This window comes from Triturus cristatus, chromosome 1_1, assembly GCF_964204655.1.
Source record: "Triturus cristatus chromosome 1_1, aTriCri1.1, whole genome shotgun sequence".
NCBI classification, from domain to species: Eukaryota; Metazoa; Chordata; class Amphibia; order Caudata; family Salamandridae; genus Triturus; species Triturus cristatus.
In genome coordinates, this window is record NC_140579.1 from 141,843,949 (window position 1) to 141,864,019 (window position 20,071).

At 46.4% G+C, this 20,071-nt stretch overlaps 1 protein-coding gene across 3 annotated transcripts in view; it reads right to left on the reverse strand.

Moving 5' to 3' along the window:
• Positions 1–8,564: 8,564 nt before the first annotated feature.
• The window catches only part of DAXX (death domain associated protein), a 414,322-nt gene continuing 402,815 nt past the window's right edge, over positions 8,565–20,071 (reverse strand). For all 3 annotated transcript variants that reach the window (XM_085622370.1, XM_085622434.1, XM_085622515.1), the window contains exon 8: positions 8,565–9,210. In XM_085622370.1, coding sequence (XP_085478496.1) covers positions 9,151–9,210 — 60 coding nt within the window. In that variant the 3' untranslated portion in view covers positions 8,565–9,150. The remainder of the gene's footprint in view (positions 9,211–20,071) is intronic.

Here is a 20,071-nt window from a genome sequence, read left to right on the forward strand (position 1 = left end):
TCGTAGAACGACCGTTGGTCTTCTTCCTCGGCTTCTCCCTCATAATAGGGCTCTTCTTCCTCTTCCGAGTTCCCTTGTCAGCCCTTCGGCGTCGAACTCGTCTTCGACCTCCTCGACGTCCGCTGATGGAACCGTTGGAATCTTGAATTCCTTCATTCTGGCGTCGAACTCCTTCTTTCTTTGAAGAATGTTCTCCATTTCGGCCTCGAGCCGCCTCTTCTTTTTCTCCATCTCGGAGATGCTTTCGGCGTCGACCGCGGGTCTTTTCGATGAAACTTGCGTCGACGTCGAACGTTCTTTCTGCGTCGATCGGCCCGTTTCATGGGATGCTTTCGACGACCCTTGCCTTTCGGCGTCTTTCGGCACCAGGGAGTCCTTATCTAAGGATCCGCTCGGCCTCTTGTCCGTGGTTCCCCCTTTGGACGTCGAAGTTTTCGGCGCCGGGGCTCCCTTCGTGGACTTTGACTCAGATTTTCTCGAGTCACCCTAGTGTTGTCGAGGTACTTTCTGTTTTGCGCTCGACGATTCTCTTACCTCGTCTTCTTTTTTCTTGTCGGTCTCTACGACCGTGAAGTTTTCGGCTGTCTTGGCGACGTTGTCCTCGTCGTCCGAGGAGAGGCCCAGAGCGTAGAGCGTCGGGAGCTTCCCCTTGCCATCCATGCTGGCGTTGGCCCTTCTCTGCCGCTCTCTCACCCTGAGTGTCTTCGGCGCGAAGGCTGAGCAGGCGTTGCAGTCGATACTCTGGTGATCGACCGGTAGGCAGAGGTTGCAGACCGGATGCTGGTCTCTCTGCGCAAACTTGTGGTGGCAGTTTGGGCAGAACTTGAATGGCGTCTTGTCCATTGCGCTCAGGGTCTCTGAGCGTGCATTCTCCAAGGCCGTCGAAGAAAAAGGGCGCTGGTCCTCCTTTCTTCGCGCTCCTGATGAAATCTTTTCCTTTCCTGATATCTTCTAGTGTTTCTATCGACGAAACTCGCTTTTCTTCCTTCTTCCTTCGAGTGTAATTCTGGAGCTTCCCGATGACGATCCAGACCCAACGGCGGAAAAAAGAATCTGAAGATGGCGCCCCAAAGGTGGGACTTCCGCAGGAAGCACGACGACGTCACGGGAGGTGCACCAAATGGGGTACGTCGACGCCCACCTGGGCTACAAAAAAAAAAAAAAACAAAGAAAAGACTACGAATCCGGACCCAACCACAAGATCGCGGAATAATGCACAGCATAGTGAATCCAGAAAGATTCACGCTGCAAAACTAAAGTTACAGGTAAGTAACTTGTTTTCTTACTCCAGTATTGGAACTTTCATAGATTCACATCCTTGAATCAGAGTAGCTAGCAGTTATGAGCACATTTTTTGTTCTCGTCTTTAAGAACCCTACATAATGTACAGAAAAAAGATAGAAAAGGAAATCATTTCCTCAATTTTAGACTTTGTAAAATATCAAGGCTACATTACGCCTAATCTTACAGAAAAATGTAAAGTAGCAATAAAGCAAAAGACATTCTCAAAGTTTACATGCAGACAATATAGCCAGAAACAATACATTTATCAAAGAATGTGTGAGTATTTAGGAAAGAAAAGGAAGTAGGGATGAGAGGGAAAGCTCGCTGCTTGCTGAAACAAGTTCCTCAGGACTGCTTGGCCCACTGCAGTATCACTGCACGTTGAAGATTCCAAGCAGTAATGTCTGGTAAAAGTATGGATGCTCTGCCAGGAAGCCGCTCTGCAGATATTCCGGATGGGTACCCCAGCAAAGAGGGCCTTAGAGGAAGAGACTTTCCTCGTAGAGCACAAACCTTTCCCTGGAGGGGTTTCCCAGCCAATTGATGACAGTACTGGATAGAGCTGGAAACCTAAAGTGCAATACCCTGCTTAGATATAGCAAAACCCTTATGAGGAGCACTGACAGCCACAAAGAGCTGAGGTGACTTTCTGAAGTGTTTAGTTCTTTGGAGGTAGAATTTTAAACAACGCTGAATGTCCAGAGACTGAAGTGATTTCTCAGTCGGTGAAGAAGGATTAGGAAAAAAGTCTTGAGAACCAGAGGTTCATTCAGATGAAAGTCCGAAGGCACCTTAGAGATTAACTTGGGGTTAGTACGGAGAACCACTGTATCATTCTTGGACTGAAGAAAAGGTTCCTGAATTATGAGTGCCTGCAATTCACTAACCCTTCTTGCAGATGTCAGTGCCAAAAGAAGAGACTCCTTCCAAGAAATTAATTTCAACTCAGCTTTATGGATAGGCTTGAAAGGATGTTTCATGAGCTGAGCCAAGACCATATTAAGGTGCTAAGACTGGAGGAGGAGGTTTGATCGGAGGAAAAACCCCAAAAAGCCCCTTCATAAATTTCTTTATTATCCTTGCTGACCATAGAGAAGGGCCTGAAGATGTTCTTCTGAAACGAGAGATGGCTGCGAGATGAACTTTGATGGATGCGTGAGCTAAGCCAGCTTTGGCCAAGGAAAGGATATAATTAAGGATCTCCTGAGCCGAGGACGAGAGAGGGTGAACTCCCGATTCTTGGCACCACAGTCAGAAGCTCTTCCACTTCATTTGGTATGTCTTGTTCGTACTCTGAGCACAAGCCTGGGAAAGGATGTCTTTACACTCTGTGGACAGATTCAGTCCGAGAAACTCTCTGTGCTAAGGAGCCATGTCGATAATTGAAGGGATTTGGAACCCGCATGCAGCACTTGGCCCTGGGACATCGTCCGCAATGATGGGATAGGATCCAAGGAAATCGGTTGTTTCACCGACAGAAGTAGCAGGTCCGTGTACCAGTACTGGTGAGGCCAGGACGGTGCTATGAGGATCATCTTGCAGGGCTCCGCTTTTAACTTCCTGAGAAGTCTCGGGAGAAGAGGAATGGGGGGGAAAGAGTAGACAAAGGCGCCTGACCATGCCATCGAAAACGCATTCCCGCAGGATCCCGGATGGTGATGCCAGCTTGTGATCTGGAATTTCTTGTTCTCCGGTGTCACAAACAGATCTATGGACGGTCTGCCCTATAGCTGGAAGGGGTCGTCCAGTGTCCTCTGATCCAGCTCCCACTCGTGGCAGTGCTTAGTGTATCTGCTGTCTGGTTGAGATTCCCTGGAAGATGCTCGTCTTTCAGCAAAACCCCATGTAGGATCGCCCATTCCCAGATATTTTGAGCTTCCACAGATAACAGACGGGATCTCGTGCCGCCCTGTTTGTTGATGTAATGCATGGCCGTGGTATTGTCTGTTCTGATCAGATCCAATGAATTTTTGATTCTCGGGAGAAACGCCTGAGGGCTAGGCAAATCGCTCTTAGCTCCAGCACATTGATGTGCAAAAGACGATGATGCTGCTGCCATTGACCACTTATTTGGAGGTCCTGCAAGACCGCTCCCCAACCATCTAGAGATACATCTGTCCTAATTATCTGAGGAGCTGGGGTGACCAAAAAAGAGAGACCCTGAGAAATGTTCGCCTTGTGAATCCACCATGAAGCGGCTGGTCTCATTTGCAGAGTTACCTTGATCATGTCCTCGAAAGATCCTTCCACCTGACGCCACTAAGTCCAATTGCTCCTGAAGAGGACGCATTCGTATCCTGCAGTGGGGTATCAGAGGAATGCAGGACAAAATGGATCCCAGAAGGGACTTGTAGAGGCGAACTTAAAGTGACCTTTTTAGAAGTAGATGAGTCATTGACATCAATTTGGCTTGCCTTTCCAGTGATGGAAATGCTCTGTTCAGGGACGTGTCCAATGTGGCTCCCAGAAAAAAAGGAGTTCTTGGAAGGACGCAAGCTTGCCTTTTCCCTGTTGAGGGTAAGAGCTAGACCTTCGAACAGCTTTATATAGGCTGTCCCAGAATTCCTGGCCGTTGTTTTGGAAGGGGATTTTATCAACCAGTCGTCTAGGTAGGGAAACACCTGGTGTTGTTTTCTGAGGAAGGCCGCTACTGGAGCCAGAATTTTCGTAAAGATTCTTGGTGCCAATCTGAGGCCGAAAGGGAGGACTTTGAATTGAAAATAGCTCTCGGCTACTCTAAAGCGAAGGAACTTTCTGTGCGATGGATGGATACATGAAAATATTGGTCCTCTAGGTTCAAAGAGGCCATGAAATCTCCTGAATTTAGAAGTCTAAGTATGTCCTATAAGGAGATCATTCAAAATGACTGCTTGATGAGATAGGTATTGAGCTCCCTCAGGTCTAGGATAGGGTGCCATTTTTCAACAGTCTTTCGAAACAAAAAGAACTGGGAGTAGAATCCCTTTCCTCTTTCGCATAAGTGGACTGGTTCTTTTGCCCCCTTCTGTAACGTTTCTTGGACTTGTAGGTGCAGGGGATTTAGATGTTTCGTTATGTGACTGCGAGGAGGGGTATTTTGAGGAGGATAAACAAATTACAATGTATGGCCAAATTGAACTATGTTGAGCACCCATCAATCTGTTATTTGTTGCCAATTTTGGAAGTACAAAGAAATTCTACCCCTTCCGGTATTAGATGTCGGGAAGGAGTAGTTAGAGCCTGCAAGCCGCTATTGACGTCTTGAAGAATCCTTCCCCAGACGTCCCGCTCTGCCTCTGGGTGCTGATTTGGAAAAGGCTGTAGATTCACCTGGTCGCTGATTGTACACTGCAGGTGTATAAGAGGATTATCAATACTGCTGGTACCCCCCCTCTGTATGAAGGAAGCACTCTACCCCTCGTTCCTCGAAAAGGGACTTTGCGGTATTGAAGCATTCCCAACAACTTAGCTGTGTCTGTATCGTTTGTGTCTTGGAGTGTCATCCACATGTTTTCTGAAGAGAGCCTTTCCATCGAATGGAAAATCCAGTATTTTGTTCTGGACCGCTGGTCTGAAGGAAGTTGCTCAAAGCCAACCCTGGTGACGTAGGACCGCTGCTCCTGGCAGGGATCGAAAAGCTGTTGTAGCAATGTCCATTGTGCAATCAATGACCTCCGAGGAGGCACACTCCTTCCTGGAGGATCATTTTGCCTCTGCTGCAAAGTCCTCAGGCAGTTGGTTGAAGTACGGAGGCAAATCAAACCACATCTGCTGGATGTAGCAGCCTAGAACAGCTAGAGCGTTAGCTGCTTTGACCAGTAAGCCTGACATGGAGGAGAATCTCTTGCCTGCTTTGTCCAGACGTCTGCCTTCTTTGTGAGGAGGCGTAGTAAGAGGAGCCGCTGGATTCTTTGACTTCCACTGTGCTGCTTGAGATATAACAGAGTCCGGTTTCGGATGACTCACCAGGCAAGCCAGGCATTCTTCTGGGGCCTTATATTTCTTCTCCAATCGTGGAAGAACCGAGATCACCGTGGCCAGGGTCTTCATGACTAAGACCTTCTTCCCTTACATAATTGGCAATGGTCTGCAAAAAAACGAGAGAGCCTCTTATCTGACCTTTCTATTTTTCAATAGTAATTACTTATATATAAGCATTCCCCAGAGCACAATTACATTACAAAACAACTTACTCTTTCATCTTTCTATTTTTTTTAGGGGCTTTTCTTAACTGGCAAGAATGAGATGGCGTTAGCGTTTTTAAAATCGTGAGATGGAATTATGAAAGCTCCTTAGAAAGTGTGGCCACACTCTTCTAAAGAAGAAAAAAAGAAAATAAGAACAATCAGATGTCTATTTGGCCAACACATACTGTTCCCTCTATAGCCTAACAAATTTAGAGGAACTATAGCCAAAAAGTATCTGTCTACTTGATACGAGTCGAAATACGGACCAGCCATCCCTGAATCAGATAGTATTCTACGTTACATCACGCATAGAACCCCTGTTTATTACCGCACAGACGATAAAGAAATTTCTAAAAACTCTTCGGCCCTGAGGAAGGAGACACGAAATTTGTATGGAGTCTCCGAAACGTGCGTAGACCAGCGACTACACATCTGATAGATCCACAGAAGAACTACATGCTAATGTGTTGACCAAGACGTTTTATGACCTCTTAAGGCTTCTAAAAATTTATGGACTAGAATTTAAGCAGGATCTTATATCAGATGTGGGTTTTTTTTAGCATAAAAACTCTTTTGTGGTGTGTCTGATTGTATGTGAAAGTAGAGTGATAGGTGAGAATGATAGTGTGATGGTTGTCTCCATGGGGGTTTCTCCAATGTTTCTTTAAATTGTTTTTTCAAAATTTAGAAGTTGAGTAATTTTTTCTGTGTCTCAATTTTACAGACTGTTATAATTCAATTCAATTTGGAAACATTTTTATGTAAATGATATACAAATCATATATAAAAAAAGATTAAATGAATGTTTTGTGATACAAAAAATAAAAAGATGAAAGAGTAAGTTGTTTTGTAATGTAATTGTGCTCTGGGGAATGCTTATATACAAGTAATTACTATTGAAAAATCAGAATGGTCAGATAAGAGGCTCTCTCTTTTTTTGCTTGTACCCTCTCCCCTCCTCTTGGGCCTAAAAGTAACTAGGGGAACCCTTCCGTATTCACACAGAATGGGAATTGTCTGCACCGTCTTCAAAAGGGCTCCTTAAAGTCATATAAGAAACATTCTGTCTGCGAAGGCGGCATCGGCAGATCAAACCTTTTGTCCGCCCTTTCCAGCAGATTGTGGAAGCCACCTATGTCCCCTGGTGGAGAATTCACAGGAACCGGTGAAGCGGAAGAAGGAGTGGGGCCAATATAATCATCCCACTCCCTAGCTGGGTCTGGAAGATCTGTGTCCCATTAATCATCATCTGAAGTATCCTGATGTTGGATAAAAGGTGGAGGCTCCTCTATTTTTTGCAGTGGTGGTGGTGGCAGGCCCTGAGGGCAGCTTTGTGGGAACTGACGCTTGTTCCGGAATCGAAGATGGAGTTGTAAATCTTCCCTTGTAGTCCAACAGCATATATTGCAAGTCCGAAATCAAAGAGGACGGCATACAGATTACCTCCTCTTGATATCCCCTATGGTAGTCCTGAGGAGGATCATAGTCTTGCTCCTTTTCAAATCCTTCTTCATAATCGTCCTCATGGCACTTAACATGGAGCTCTGAAGACGAAAGGCACTTCCTCATCTCAATCTTCCTCTTCTAGGAGGTGAGAAGGAAGCAGAGGGGTCACCTTGCTAGGGGAAGTGATTCCAGGAGTTACTTGACACTTCCTGATTTTTCCCCCAGAAACTTTGCCTCCTGTCGACGAGGTGGCTGACTGTGTCGATGTTAATATTGCCATCTACAGCGCTGTCGTTACAGTCAACGTCGCCGCTGTCGTTTTCGCCGTCGATAGCTTTATCTTTACTGCCGTCATAGCCTCAGTCGTCGATGGAGGCAGAACCGTGGTCGTCGACATCCGAAAAGCTTTCGGCGACGATCCCGTCGTCGGAACTGCAGTAAGTTGAAGAGACTGACCTTTGTCACTCCGCATCGACAATGTCGATGACTTACTTCATCAACGGCGTCGACGGTGGTACTTTCTTTGCCTGTTTTTCCTCACGAGAAACAGACGCAGTTTTTAAAAAAGTTTTCTTCCTTCAGGAGAAGAACAGAGCTTGACTTCCTTACTCCACTTTTTCATGAAATAAGTCCTTTCCTCTCCTTTTCACCTCGGTGAGGAGATTTAGTTGGACTGAGCCTGTCCGACCCATGGGAGGTCTTTTTAGAAGCTTTTTGAGGGCGCTCGTCTCAAGAAGTAGGGTCAGATCTTCCCATTTTCACAGATCTTATAGAAGACGAAGCAGAGGAAGCCTCATCACTGTCGTCACTAGAGACCGGCTTTCTCCTGGATTTTAACTCCTGGAGCCAGGTAAGGACACGTCCCTCACAATCCCTCAAGGTCTTAATGGAAAAGGTACGACATACCATGCAATCCTCGGCTTTGTGGCCAGGACACAGGCAGTAGATACAATCCTTATGAGGGTCATCCACATAAAGCCCCTTTTTGGAGCAGGTGGCACAAGCTCTAAAAAGGCCTTTCTTCTCTTTGTCAGCCATGAGCATAACTGAGCAGAGCTCAGTGAAGACTCCCCAGCACAACGTGGGGTAGAAAATCTGTAGGTCTCAGGTTCTCTCAGGAGGGTTCTAGAGGATGAGGCTGATCTGATTGGTTGTGTGTGTTAATTTGGTCTCTCTTACAAAAAGAGGTGGATATGTTACAAAACTGAAATGGGACTAGGCCTAGTTTCTAGTTTATGATAGCTTTGCATTTCTATTTTTATATACCGGGGACTCTCATCTCGACGACGGGGAATGATTCAAGCATGTGAATCTATGAACATTTCAATACTGGAGTAAGAGTAGTGCATAGCAATTCAAAACATCATGAAATCTCATACAGTGGCCAGAAGCAGTTCAGTATTTAGGAGGGAATCCATAAACCATGAAACATGCAATTGTGGAGTCAGCGTTGGGCAGAGCAATGTGTGTAACAAGGAGAGGCAATGGGTCAAAACCCTGCCCTAGATTTCAAAACACCACATAGGATTTTTGTATACAGGCTCAACAGACCAATAACTGTCAAGTGCCATTTATTGATAGGACACTGCATATAAAAATTAAGAAAAGCAATAACTCTTGCAATGCTTTGATCAGTGACACAATAACTCAACAAGTTCTCCTTAATACTAAGATTAGGAAACAAGTTTATTTAGAGGTCATTAGAAAAAAGCTCAGCAGAAAAGTTTGACTGGCAAAGTGCAAGCACCAAGCCCCGGGAAGAGAGAAGAAATTCATCCGTTCCCAAAACCCTGAGTCTTAAGACCCTTGAATTGCGGAAAGCGAGTGCGAAGTTCATTGAGGGGCAGATTTTGATTCACTCGCATTCCCCTGACAGCCTCATTTTGGAGTAACTGGGACAGCTGGACGAAGACCAGGAATCCAGATTTTTGGTCAGCACACGTCAAAAACCAATGGAAGTTCGCCAGCACAAGAAAAAAAAACAAAAAAAAACATGTTTTTTGCATCCTTCAATCTCCCATCCATGGGAGGAAGCATTGGATTTCCCAAGTTCTAGATGCTAGAGCTCTAATCTCTGGTCCTGGTGATGTGTCGGATTTCAACTCTTTATTCACCTCATCTGTAAGCCAGTGAAAATCCAGCCAAAATCCTATGTTTCAATTAACCCCACAGTCCCCAAAAAAATGTACAAAAAAAATTCAAAAATACAATTCATTAACACTATCGAGTGGAGCACTCAGCTTTAGTGCAAGCTTTAATCGGAGTCAGACAGGACAATAACCTCTTCAGGATCACACTGAGTGGCAGCATTTATCTGCAAAAACAAATAAAAATAATATGTTAAGGCTAAAAATTGCAAGACATAGAGGACATACAACAGAGGACATCACCCAACTAGCTCACAGTTTCCATGTGTACACTGACCAAAAGGCTGAACTAACAATTGGCAAACCTGGATACGTCTTTATTTCTTTTCTATTGCTGTGGTCACTAGAATAAATAAATTTAAAAAAAAAATCTGCCACAAATCTCAGGATCCTTTTAAAGCTGACTTAAGTACTGACCAATAAATTGGCGACATTTTAAAATGGTTAAGTGTTTCTTCCCAGTGAAACATGTCACGCTGTGATTGGCACCCTGGTATTTCAAGGATATTCTGTGTCCATGTGGTATGTCTGTATCACAAACCTAGTCGAAAGGCAGTGATGCACTGTTCAGGGTCAAAGGCAAGCATACAGTCAATGAGTGATAGGGGAGGTAGTTGTGTTTCTGTGCTCACAGACTGTATACAGGCATTCCATTAAATCAAACATCCAAACTTTAAAAAAGTCAATGAATATAGATGCCTCGCTTTCTGTTTTTGGAAATATCAGGCAACATCTCAATGTGTAGTTGTAATGCCTTCATGAGCACGCCCCAAACATACCTCAAGGATGACCAACGCTTCTCAGCATTGAGGACTAAGCTTTAAAATGCACGGATACCAATCTTAAAGAAAGGATCCTTCTTTGGAAATGCTCTGTCCACTGGTTGAGCTAACTGCACTTTACTGGTGCTTTTCCTTTGTAATTGTATACCGCCTAATCTTTTCATTTTAGGATACAAATGCACTGAAATTAATATTTCCCATTCTGATGGCTTAAAGTTCAAACCATGGTACAAAAGAACTATTAATCATTTATTTGCAGTGTGTTTTAAGTATTTGTTTAAGTTGTTTCTAGCGATTGGTTTTCTTGAGGATGTAGCGCCAGAACAGCACCTCGCTCACAGTACATATTTCTTACCTGGTACCTTCCTTACAGATCTCAGCTCTCCATAGCATTTCCTTTCACAGTGAAAATCTGTAGACTACTTTTATTACTAACTAGGTAACGCCAATCATACTCTTCAAGGAACATTTATCCCCCTACCCATCACGCTACTTTTCCCCAACTTCCTCCAACAACTGTGCCGGTCCTTAAGCTCATGTTCAGTGCTCCTTTGCATCCCGGCTAAGTCAAAGCGACTCAGTGTTCAACTGCATCCCAGCTAAATCCATGTTACATACAGTGTTCCACTGCATGCCAGCTAAGTCTACGCTATATGCAGTGTTCCACAGCATCCCATCTAAGTCCACGCTACATACTATTTCACTGCATCCCACCTAATGCCATGACACAAAGTGTTCCATTGCTTTCCAGCTAAGTCCACAATACATACAGTTTCCACAGCATTACAGCGAAGTCTAAGCTATATAGTGTTCAATTGCATGCCAGATACGCACATGCTATGTAGAGTGTTCCACTGCATCCCAGCCAACTCCACAATACATAGTGTTCCACTACATCCTAGCTAAGTATACCCTATATACAGTATTCCACTACACCCCAGCTAAGTCTACGCTATATACAGTGTTCCAAGCATCCCAGCCAAGTCCACGATACATAGTGTTCCACTGCATCACATTTAAGTCCACGATACATAGTGTTCCACTGCATCACATTTAAGTCCACGATACAGTGTTTCATTGCATCCCAGCTAAGTCCACAATCCATACAGTGTTCCACTGCATGCCAGCTAAGTCCACAATCCATACAGTGCTCCACTCGACCCCAACTTAGTCTACGCTATATGGTGTTCAATTTCATCCCAAATACGTTCACGATCCATACGTTCAAGGCACATAAAACAATTATTTGCAATGCAATAGGTCTCGCAATGGTTAAGTTTGAGCTGTTGACGTTGCAAATAATAATGGAACAACAATAGCTTAAACTTTTAGGAATGCGAGACCTATTGCATTGCAAATGCTTGTGTTATAGTTCTGGTTGGCGACCTTACAAACATTGTCATGCACTTTTTTTCAACATACATATCCTATTAACACATGGATCAATATAAAAAAAAAAAAAGTATAAAAGTGCTGTTTCTCTGCCCATCGCCACGCCCGCTTCAGGCCCTCGCTGGAGCTCCACCATCATGCTCGTCTGAAGGGTGCCACTCACTTCACATCATTGGGTTTTTGCCGCTCACATAGAGCCACTTTCGCCCGACGTTTCTTGCGTAACACAGAAGTTGCGCAGGTGGGAAGAGGGAGAGGATAAACATTCCATAGCCCACACAGAAGTTGTGCAGGTGGGGTATACATTCCATAGCCCACACAGAAGTCGTCACAGGGGGGCTATACGTTCTAGATCCCACCCAGAAGTTGTGCAGGTGGGGTATGTGTTCCAGATCCCACCCAGAAGTTGTGCAGGTGGGGTACAGATTCCGTAGCCCCCACAGTAGTGTAGGTGGGGAAGGAGAGGGGGGCACACTTCATTGGTCCCTGCAGGTGTAGTGCTGGCTGGAGAGGGGGCGCAAACTCTGGAACAGCCCCGCCCTCCCCTCTGCTCTTGCCCATGACCCTGGAGATCAGGACACACCGCACAACCTCCGGGAGGGCTCCGGCGGGGCCCTGGCTGTCCTCCCCTGGCCCCGCCATCGCCTGGTAACCGGTACACGGAGTGCTGTTAAAATCACTCAGGACGGCACTTGCTCACCTGTCTGGCGGGTCCGCCTGGCGCCTCTGGAGTCGTGAAATCCGCCTCCGGTGAATCCGTGATCTCAGGCCACGGAAAGAAACAATCCACAAACTTTGAAAATTGCTTTAAAAAAAAAAAAGAAAAAAAAAAAAAAGAGGGTTCTGGTTTCACTCATTTCCAATCAGCGGAGGGCCCGAGAGGTGTTTTGGGGGCATCTGAAAGGGGGGGGAGGGGGTGGAGGGGTCCTCATAGGTGTACAACGAGGGCGTCCTCATAAGACTGGATGAGAGGGTCTACCAGGCTAAGAAAGAAACCTGGCGACGGAGGGGAAGTATCGCTGCAAATATTGATTGCGACAGAGACATATCTGTCACCAGTTGGGGGCGGAAGTACTTGGGTAAGGGGGGGGGGCAGATGACAGCGTGGCAGGGAGGGCAGAGGATCGGGGGAATATTAATTTAAGGCAGAGGAGCTGGGGAATATTAGTTTAAGGCTCGAGAATAAAATCTCTATAACTACCTTAGGTGTCCATATCAGGCGCAATGCATCTGTATCTTAAAATTACGTTTGCCTTATTGCTAGTAGCAGTGAACATATTACGTATATTTATGCGTATTGTTTTGAAATGATTAGTTCGCGCATTTTGTCAGTGTGCTGTCTGTGCGTGCATGGGTTTTGCTATTTTATCGTTATTGAAATATCAATAGATAAAAATATAAAAATGTATTACTTCTAACATGCGTACCAGGCTATCGCCACCGTTTGTAAAAATCAGACCTTTTCTTGATTTTTATTTCTGAAATCTGTGACGTGCAGCACTTCAAATCACCCAATACATTAATACATTTTTTTTTTTTAATGATCCTTTTTTTTTTTTGTATCGACTCACTACACCAACTCCAGCCGCATCGAGGAGGGAGTTTGTTTTGTTTTCGGTAAGTGGTCCCGCCACTGAGAAGAATTAGGCAGAGGGCAGAGCTCCTGAACCCCCAGCCCCCCTCCCTGTTCCTAGTCAAAAGGAAGGGGGCAGAGATCAGCTGGGAGGGACAGCCCCTGATTGGGTGACTCAGACGAGTTCCGAATTATCCTGACTAACAATGTTGATGCACTGTGAGACTCCAGGGACCTCTCGTTTAATTGCGCACAGTCTGGGACGTGTATAAGGACACGCAGGGCCGAGAGAGGTGCGGGGTGGGGGAGTGGCAGGTTTGAGCGGGGTGGCGGGGGGAGGGGTTCGCAGTATATGCTGTATCCTCCTGAGGCAGAGACACTCCGTAAGAAAACAATTTACTTACCTGTAACTTTGGTTCTCCAGTACTGGTAACTTTCATAGATTCCCATGGCTTGTATCATTCCCCGTCGTCGGAATGGGAGTCTCGGTAACCAAAATACCATAGCAGTAGGTACAAAAGAGAAAGAAAAAGGCCTAGGCCTCATCTCCTTTTGTAGCATATCCACCTCTTTTTGTAAAAGAGACCAAAATAATTCAACAACCAATCAGATTAGCCTCACCCCCTAGATCCCTCCTGAGAGAAACTCAGAGCCTCAGATTTTCATAGCCATTGTGTAACAGTATAATAAAACCTGCTAAAGGCTGAGCTTTCCCAGGGGAATCTATGAAAGTTACCAATACTGGAGAACCAAAGTTACAGGTAAGTAACTTGTTTTCTTACTCCAGTATAGGAACTTTCATAGTTTCCCATAGCTTGTATCAGAGTAGCTAGCAGTCAGAAGCACATTTTGCTCTCGTTGTTTCACCCTCTCCTCTCTTTAAAAAAAAAAAAAAAAAAAAGAATGCATCAAGCCAAAAACATTAACAAACAGTGCAATAACATAAGAATAAATAGCAAATATAACCCAAAATCAAAATGTTCCAATAACAAGAAAGAAAGGAGGAGGGAAGCTCACCACTCGATGGTAGAGGTTCCTCAGGACTGCCTGGCCTAGTCGTGTCTTCCTGTGTTGAGGCCCCCAGGCAGTAATGTCTTGTGAAGGTGTACACACTGCTCCAAGTTGCAGCCCTGCAGATATCTTTGATCTGGACCCCAGCAAAGAGGGCCGTAGAAAAAGCCATGGACCTTGTAGAATGTGCTCGGACTCTACCCTCCAGGGGCTTGCCCGCTGCTGAATGACAAACGTATAGCACTGGCCACCCACCAAGTAATACCCTGCTTGGACATGGGCAATCCCTTGCGGGGAGCGCTGAACGAAACAAACACTTGAGAAGATTTTCAGAAGTCTTTAGTACGGTCCAGACAGTTTTTCAAACATCCCTGCACATCCAGAGAGTGGAGTGCTCTTTCTGCCGGCGTAGAGGGCTGAGGGAAGAAAGCCTTAAGAATCACAGGCTCATTTAAATGAAAGTCCGAAGGCACCTTAGGTATGGACCTTGGATTAGTCCGTAGAATCACAGTATTTCTCTTGAATTGAAGGAAGGGTTCCTGGATCATCAGAGCTTGAAGCTCTCCAATTCTTCTTGCAGAAGTGAGAGCTAGAAGGAGCGGCATCTTCAAAGAGAGTAATTTCATCTGCTGAATCGATTTTAAAGGGATGCTTCATCAGCTGGGTGAGTACCAAATTCAAATGCCACGTAGGGGGCGGAGGCCTCACTGGAGGAAAGACTCTAAAGAGGCCTTCGAGAAACTGTTTGACAATTCTGGCTGACCAGAGAGAAGGTCCAGATGCAGTGCGTCTATAGCGAGAGAGTGCTGCCAAATGAACCTTTATGGATGAATGAGCCAGCCCCACTTTAGCCAAATACAGGAAATATGGAAGAACTTGGTGAGGTTGAGACGAAAAAGGGTCGAAACCCTCCTGCTGACAAAATACAGAATCATTTCCATTTTAAATGGTATGTCTTGTTAGTAGAAGGAGCTCTAGCCTGAGAGAGAACCTCCGTAATCTCCTCCGAGAGATCTAGTCCAAGAAACTCTTGCTGCTCAGGAGCCACGCTGACAGGTGTAAGGAGCGAGGGTCCCGATACCAGACCTGGCCGTGGGACATTGTGAGAAGGTCTGGAACCATCCGTAGAAGCCGTGGAGGTGAAGTTCCGTGAACCAGAACTGCCTCGGCCACTTTGGAGCTAATATGACCATCTTGCACGGCTCGGTTTTCATCTTCCTGAGTATTCTGGTTATCAACAGAATGGGGGAGGGAGAAGCGTATTTAAATATCGAAAGCGCATTCCCCAGCGATCCGCGATGGTGTCGCTTGCTGGCATAAAACTGGCATTTTTTGTTCTCCGAGGTGGCAAAGAGATCTATTGAGGGTTTGCCCCACCGGTGAAAAATTTCCTCCAAGACAGTCTGGTTCAGTTCCCATTCGTGGCTGACTGACGACAGTCTGCTGCGCATGTCCGCCTTTTCGTTTAGTACTCCTGGAAGATGTTCTGCCTTCAGTGATATTCCGTGCAGGATAGCCCACTCCCAAATCTTTTGGTCTTCCTGTGACAACGGAAGAGATCTGGTACCCCCTTCTTGTTTATATAGTGCATGGCCATGTTATTGTCCATGCGGACGAGAACCGTCAACCCATGCAGACGTGGAAGAAAGCCCTGTAGTGCCAGACAAATCACCCTGAGTTCCAGGAGGTTGATATGGAGAAGGCAGTGCTGGGGTAACCAATGTCCGCTTACATGCAAGTCCTGTAGCACCGCGCCCCAGCCTTCCAGCGAGGCATCTGTAGTCACTACCTGAGGAGCTGGATTACGAAGGATAGACCTTGGGATATATTCTCTTCCTTCACCACAAAGCGGCCCTTCTCATAGCAGGAGTTATCACCACCTTGTCGAAGGATCCGTCTACTTGTCGCCACTGCAGGTCGAGCTGCTCCTGAAGTGAACGCATCCACAACCTGCAGTGAGGTATTAAAGGAATGCAAGAGGAAATTGTTCCTAGCAGGGATTTGTAACAGTGAACTGAAAGATACTTTCTTCTTCGCAACAGCTGAGCCATGGACATCAGTTTCTCTTGCCTTTTGAAGGATGGAGAAGCCTTGTTGAGAGAAGTGTCCAGGATGGCCCCTAGGAATCGTGCTTCCGTGGACGGACAGAGATATGACTTCTCCCTGTTGAGAGTCAGGCCCAGAATGCTGAACAGACGCGTACATGCATCGACTATCTTCTGCTGCACGTCTGGTCGGGGCCTTCAGCAACCAATCGTCTAGGTAGGTGAAGATCTGGAAATGCTGCTTCCTGAGGAAGGCTGCCACGAGCGCCAGCACCTTGGTAAAGATTCTCGGAGCAGACCGAAGTCCAAACAGTAGAACATTGAATTGGAAGTGGCTCTTGGCTACTGTAAACCGTATAAACCTCCTGTGGGCTGGATGAATGGGTATGTGAAAATACTCATCCTTGAGATCAAGAGTGGCCATAAAGTCCACAGGGTTGAGGAGACGTAAAATGTCCTGGAGAGACACCATCAGAAAGGATTGTCTAATGAGATCGGTGTTTAGCTCCCTGAGATCTAAAATGGGGCGCCACTTCTCCAGCTTTTTCTTGACCAGAATAAATCTGGAGTAGAAACCCTCTCCCTTCTGAGAAAAGGGGACCGGCTCTACAGCTCCCTTGAGGAGCATCTGATGAACTTCGAGCCGCAGATGTTTCGAAGGCATGGCAGCAGGGGGCTTGGAAGGTGGAAAATGAACAAACTCCAGCGTATGGCCACATTGAATGATGTTGAGTACCAAACGGTCTGATGTTATCCGTTGCCAGTTGTGGAGGTATTGAGATACCCTGCCACCCACAGATTTTGTCGGGGAGGAGGGTACAGCAGGAAGAGCCAGAACGCCGCTATTGTCGTTTAGTGGTGTCACGTCCCTGGCGATTCGGTTTCCCTCTAGAGTTAGACCTAGAAAAAGAAGAGGTCTGGCCTTGACTTTGATGGTAAGATGGACGATAAGACTGAGGCGTTGAACTATAAGTAGAATATCGTTGCTGCTGGTATGAACCCCTGTAGGTTGTAGTACTTCTTCCTCTGGCTCCACGGAAAGGAATCTTTCGATATTGTAGGGTTCCCAAGGATCTCGCTGTCTCTGTATCCTTTTTGATGTCTTGGAAGGCATCATCAATATGTTTACCAAATAATGCCGCCCCATCAAACGGAAGGTCCAGCATTTTGTTTTGGACCTCCGGCCGGAACCACGTCGCCCTGAGCCAGCCTTGGCGACGAAGAACAGCTGCACCTGCCAGCGAGCAGAAAGCCGTTGTGGCAACGTCCATTGCGTAGTCAATCTCAGCTGATGTAACCTCTCCCTCTTGCAAGATTTTCTTTGCTTCCACCATGGACTCCTGAGGCAGCTGGTCTAGAAATGGTGAGAGATCACACTACATCTGACGATCATATCTGCCAAGAATCGCCAACACATTCGCCGCTCTAATCGACAGATTTGCCATTGAGGAAAATCTTTTCCCAGCATTATCTAGGCATCTGCCTTCTTTATCAGGAGGAGTAGTAAAGGGCGCAGAAGGGTTGCGTGATTTCCTCTAAGCCGCCTGCGATATCACCGAATCCGGCTTCGGTTGACCTATAAAGGATGCTGGACTGTCGTCAGGGGCCTTGTATTTTTTGTCCAGACGTGGCAAGACTGGAATGACAGTAGCCGGATTCTTCATTGCCCTTATGCCTTCCTCCCAGACGTGGTTGACAATTGGAATGGACGGACCGTCTTCCTATAAGGTTCTTTAAAATCATAAAGAAAACACTCAGATTGAACTGAAGGCATGGGAAGTTGAAATCTGTGTGAGGCCCCCCAATGTCTGCCAGGGGAGAATCAACTGCACTGCGGTGTAGGAGAAGCTGGGTCCGGTATCACATAATCATCCCATTCCACACACTGGTCCGGCCTGCTGACATCGCCGTGATCCTCATCCGAGGAATCATCCTGCACCTATGGAACCACCGTAGGTATAACTGGGCTGGTGACTTGTGGCTGTGATACTATCTGGGACGGTGGCCTTGGCAAAGCCACAGAAGAAGCTGGCGGAGAAGACGCATCTTGCACCAAAGGAAGGGAAGAAGGAGGAGGCTGGGAGAATCTCCTCGGATAGTCCAGTAACATGCCCTGAAGATCCGCCAAGAGGGAAGTAGGAACAGAAATCCTCTCCTGGCTAGTGTCCTCCTGACGATGAAAAGAGTGATGATATGAATGCCCATGAATGTATTCACCTTCAGAATCAGCGTCCTGGCAGTTGACTAGAAGCTGTGAGGGACTATTGACATAGCCAAAAGAATGATCCTCTCGCTCAGAATCCTCTTCCTCTTCTAGCAACAGCGCGGGAGGCCTCCTTGGCGAAGTCATGTCCGGTGTGATGCTCTTCAAAGAAATGGTGATTCTTGTCGTCGACGGTACCGTCGGCAGCAGAGAAGAAAAAGAAACCATCGCCGACGAGGTAGTCGACGGAAGATCCAGCGACGACGAGCAGATCGTCGATGAAGAGATGGGCGTCGTCGACACCGTCGTCGACGAGACAGTCGACACTCTTGCTGTCATCGTTGTTGATGCCCTAGACGACGACACCCTCGTCGACATCTTCGTCGACGTTGATGACCTAGTCGGCGACAAGTCCATCGACACCGGCGTCAACAGATGGAGACTCGGAGATAAAGTCGACAAGCCCGTCGACGTTGGTACAGTTTTAACTTGTACCTTTGCCGCCTTCGTCGACTGAGTTTTTCGCAGCATCGTCGACGACTATCTTTGTCAGACTTCTTAGATGTTAGAGAAGAAGGCTTTTTGAAAGTTAAAGCAGACTCCACCACTGCTGCTGTTGAAGGCAGTCCTTCCCTCTCCTTTGTACCATAGTGAGGAGATTTGCTATGACTCAGGCTCTCAGACTCACGGGGTCTTTTTTGAGGCCTTTGTGTGACGCTCTGTAGATGTTGATGAGGAAGTCCTACCCTCTTCACTGACTTTCTGGACGTAGTGGCAGATGATGAATCTTCGCTGTCACTTGACAGTGTTTCCTTCCTCGACTTCAGCTTTTGGAGCCAGGTGAGGAGGCGACCATCACGGTCCTGGAGAGTCTTCGTTGAAAGGTATGGCAGATTTTGCAGTCCGCTGCTTGTGGTCAGGATACAGGCAGTAGATGCAGTCTTTATGCCTGTCCTCCACATACAACCTTTTCTTGCCACAGGTGGAACAAGCCTTAAAAAGGGCTTTTTTCTCTTTGTCAGACATTCCCAGAAGAAATACCCAACAATCCTGAAGCAAAAAAACTGCTGAAAAAACAGTAGAATAGAGTTGAAGTGTGCAGAGCTCAAAGGAGACTCCCTTGCACAACATGCGGTAGAACATCTGAGGCTCTCTCAGTAGCGTTCTATGGGGTGAGGCTAATCTGATTGGTTGTTACATTATTTTGGTCTCTTTTACAAAAAGAGGTGGATATGCTACAAAAGGAGATGAGGCCTAGGCCTTTTTCTATCTCTTTTATAGCTACTGCTATGGTATTTTGGTTACCGAGACTCCCATTCCGACGACGGGGAATGATACAAGCCATGGGAATCTATGAAAGTTACCAATACTGGAGTAATTATAAGTAATAGAGCAGCTATATGCCGCCACCTAAAGCACTCTTAGAAGCAGAGCAGGAGTGCAAGACGCAGGAACGGCAGAAACACATGAAAGGTCTGGGAAAACTAAGGAGAAACGAGCAGACTGGAAGAGTTGCATTAAGACAGGAAGAGCAGAAAATCTGAAAGGAGGAAGGAACTGACAAAAGAAACCAGGAACGAATAAGAAAAAAAGAAAGAAAAGAAAAATTGGCAAAACTGAAGAAAAAGTTAAGCAATAAATAGTTAGAAATAGACAAAAACGAGGCAAGGGCTACCTGCGCCAGGCGGTGAATCGTTGCTCACCCGCCCCATGCCTGGACACGCTGCGGGTGAGTCTTGATGTTCTCGAGCCCGGCGGGAGTGGGGGTGAGTCACTGCACGCCGCGAAAGCGATCGCTATTGTGAAACAAACAAGCCCGCGAGTGGTGCGCGCGCGCACCACAGCGAGCCATGTGGTTTCAATTATCGCGCCCGTGTCTGGGCACGATAATTGAAACCACATGGCCTTTGGTGCGCGTAATAGACACCAATAGGCCAAGGGCAGAGCAGTGCACCCGCATTTGGCCAATTGCGTGCGGTCTTTTTATTAAAGACGCACGCAAAGGCCAATGGCATGGCCCAA